Source organism: Portunus trituberculatus, chromosome 7 (assembly GCF_017591435.1).
Source record: "Portunus trituberculatus isolate SZX2019 chromosome 7, ASM1759143v1, whole genome shotgun sequence".
NCBI classification, from domain to species: Eukaryota; Metazoa; Arthropoda; class Malacostraca; order Decapoda; family Portunidae; genus Portunus; species Portunus trituberculatus.
Genome location: NC_059261.1, coordinates 7,921,544 through 7,924,043, shown reverse-complemented (window position 1 = coordinate 7,924,043; position 2,500 = coordinate 7,921,544). Strand labels below are relative to the sequence as shown.

The 2,500-nt window shown below is 70.4% G+C and overlaps 1 protein-coding gene across 1 annotated transcript in view; it reads left to right on the top strand.

Annotated features, from left to right (window-relative positions):
* LOC123520318 (nascent polypeptide-associated complex subunit alpha, muscle-specific form-like) overlaps positions 1–2,500 on the top strand; it is a 41,759-nt gene that overhangs the window by 31,775 nt on the left and 7,484 nt on the right. The window contains exons 5-6 of the mRNA XM_045282529.1: positions 1–6; positions 160–2,500. The exon at positions 1–6 is cut by the window's left edge and continues 190 nt beyond it; the exon at positions 160–2,500 is cut by the window's right edge and continues 117 nt beyond it. Coding sequence (XP_045138464.1) covers positions 1–6; positions 160–2,500 — 2,347 coding nt within the window. The remainder of the gene's footprint in view (positions 7–159) is intronic.

The window sequence follows — 2,500 nt, the reverse complement described above, 5'->3', positions numbered from 1 at the left end:
AGACAAGCACCACATTGAGGAGGAACCCCATCCTACATCCTCCTCCTCCTCCTCCTCGTCGTCGTCATCCTCGTCGTCGTCGTCGTCTTCGTCGTCGTCGTCGTCAGGCAGCGGACCCTCCACGCCTGACCACCGCCCTGTCCGTCGAACCTTCCGTAGTAGTCGTCTGAGGGGCGATAGCGACGCCGTCAGTCTCTCCTCGTCGTCGCCGTCGTCGTCATCGTCGTCGTCGTCCAGCGGGAGCAGCACCCCTGAGCCGGAGCTCCCCACGCGGCCGCCCTCACGCCGCGTCGCCGCCAAAGCCGCCCTCCTCCGCCGCCAGAAGCTCGGGGTCCACGCCCCCACCGGCGGTAAGCGCGGCCCCGCAGCCCACCGCCGCCGCTCCCCCCAAGCCTGGCGCAGCCTCTCGCCCCCGTCTCGTGCCCCCCGCACGCCCCCGCCCACAGCGCGTGGCCGCGGCACCCCGGACAAGAACGCTGCGGGCGGCGAAGACGGCCGTTGCCTCAAGAGGAAGAACGTCAGCCCGACGCGCGCCCCCGGCAAGGCCCACCGCCACGGCCCCCGTGGCGCACAGGCCCCCAGGCAACCCCCGCGTTCTCCCCACTCCCCGGTGAACAGTAACAAGGTCCCGGAGGCCCCGCCCCGCCGCGCCCCCAAGACACCCTCCCCGAAGCCCCCCGAGGCTAAGCCTGCTCCCGACGCGGCGCCCAAGTCCCCCGCTACCCCCTCACCTCCTGAGGCTAAAAGTCCCCCCGCCGCAGACCCCAAGGCCCCCAGCCCCGATGTGAAGGAGCCCCGCAACCCGGACCCCAGGCCAACCCGCACCCCGGACACCAAGGCGCCCCGCATCACAGACGCCAAGGCACCGCGGACTCCCGAGGACAAGCCCTCCCGCACCCCTGACGCCAGGCCATCGCGCACTCCGGAAGCCAGGTCACCCCGCACCCCGGACGCCCGATCGGCCACCCCTGAAGCAAAACCACTCACGCCGCCCCGCGCCAAGTCACCGCCCGCGCGGAACATCAAGGCACCAGCTGACCCAAAGCCCCCCTCACCCTCTGAGGCTAAACTCTCCACTAACCCCCTGGCCAAGCCCTGCCCAGCCCCTGATACCAAGCCCCTTCCATCCCCAGACCCCGAGACCCCAACCCCTGACGCCAAGCCCCCACCCCTTGACACCAAGCCACCTCTCACTGAACCCAGGCCGCCACCCACTGACGCCAAGCCCCCACCTGTCCCTGACACCAAGCCCCCACTTACCCCTGATGCCAAGCCCCCACCTGTCCCTGACACAAAGCCCCCACCTGCCCCTGATACCAAGCCCTCATTCCCAGACCCCAAGGTCCCACTCCCTGACATCAAGCCCCCACCCCTTGATGTAAAACTCTCCCCAGTCCCGGAGTCAAAGCACACAGCCCCTGACACCAAAGCCCCGCTCACTGTCCCTCACAGCAAGCCCCCTGACCCTGCCACTGACCCTGCCCCTGCCCAGGGCCCTGTCCCAGACATCAGGCCCCAGTCGCCTGACATCAAAATCTTGGGTCCTGACACCAAGCCTGCTCCACCCCCTGACGCCCCACACCCTAAGCCCCTCAGCCCCCACGCCAAGCCAGCCTCCCTTGCCAAGCCTCCTACTGCCCCTGACGCCAAGACACACACCAGCACACCAACACCCACCAAGCCCTCCCCGCCTATCCCCGCCACTCCCCCGTCACCCCTCCACACCCAGCCCCCGGCCACCACCGCCACCACCACCACTACCAAGCCCCCTGAACCACCACCAGACTGCAAGTCTCAGCCCAAGGCCCCAGGCCTTCCCATCACCCCCAGGGTCACCCAGTCAGCCCCATCCCCTGAAGCAAAGCTTCCACAGCCCCCCACCACCAGACCCGCCACCCAGGACCCGTCACCACGACCCCCGTGCCCCCCGCCGCTCCCTGCGGACTCCTCTTCAGAGGATCCCGTGGTGGTGTATGAGAAGACCACCAGCGGCCCCCCGCGCTGCTCCCCTCCAGGCCGACGCCACCCTGACCACGTCCCCGCCCGTGCCCCGGTCCCCGCCCCGCCCCCACGCCCGCCGCCCGTTGTCGAGGAGGAAGTGTTGATCGTAGGTGAAGGACGCGCCGCCCATTCACCGCCCAGCAGCAACGTCAGCCTCGCCCCGGGATGTGCCCGGCCCCCGCCTGGCGAGTGCCCACTGCCTAGGGAGGAGGCCCCAGGCACCACCGCCACCCCCGTCCCCCCCAGCAGCAGTAACAGCAGGAGACTCTGCCGCGACGATGTGCTGCTGACCAGGACCGACGGGCCGCTATCCAGGCATGATGCAACCCACGCCCACGCCCACGCCCTAGCCAGGACTGTGCTGAGCCCCGCGCTGACCGTGTGTGTCACCAGCGCCCCGCCGCCCTCCGCCACCGCCGCCGCGCCCCGCCCCTCGTGGGCCAGCGACGGGCCCAAGCTGAACCACAGCAGCGGCGCGGCGCGGAGCCTCAGCCCCGGC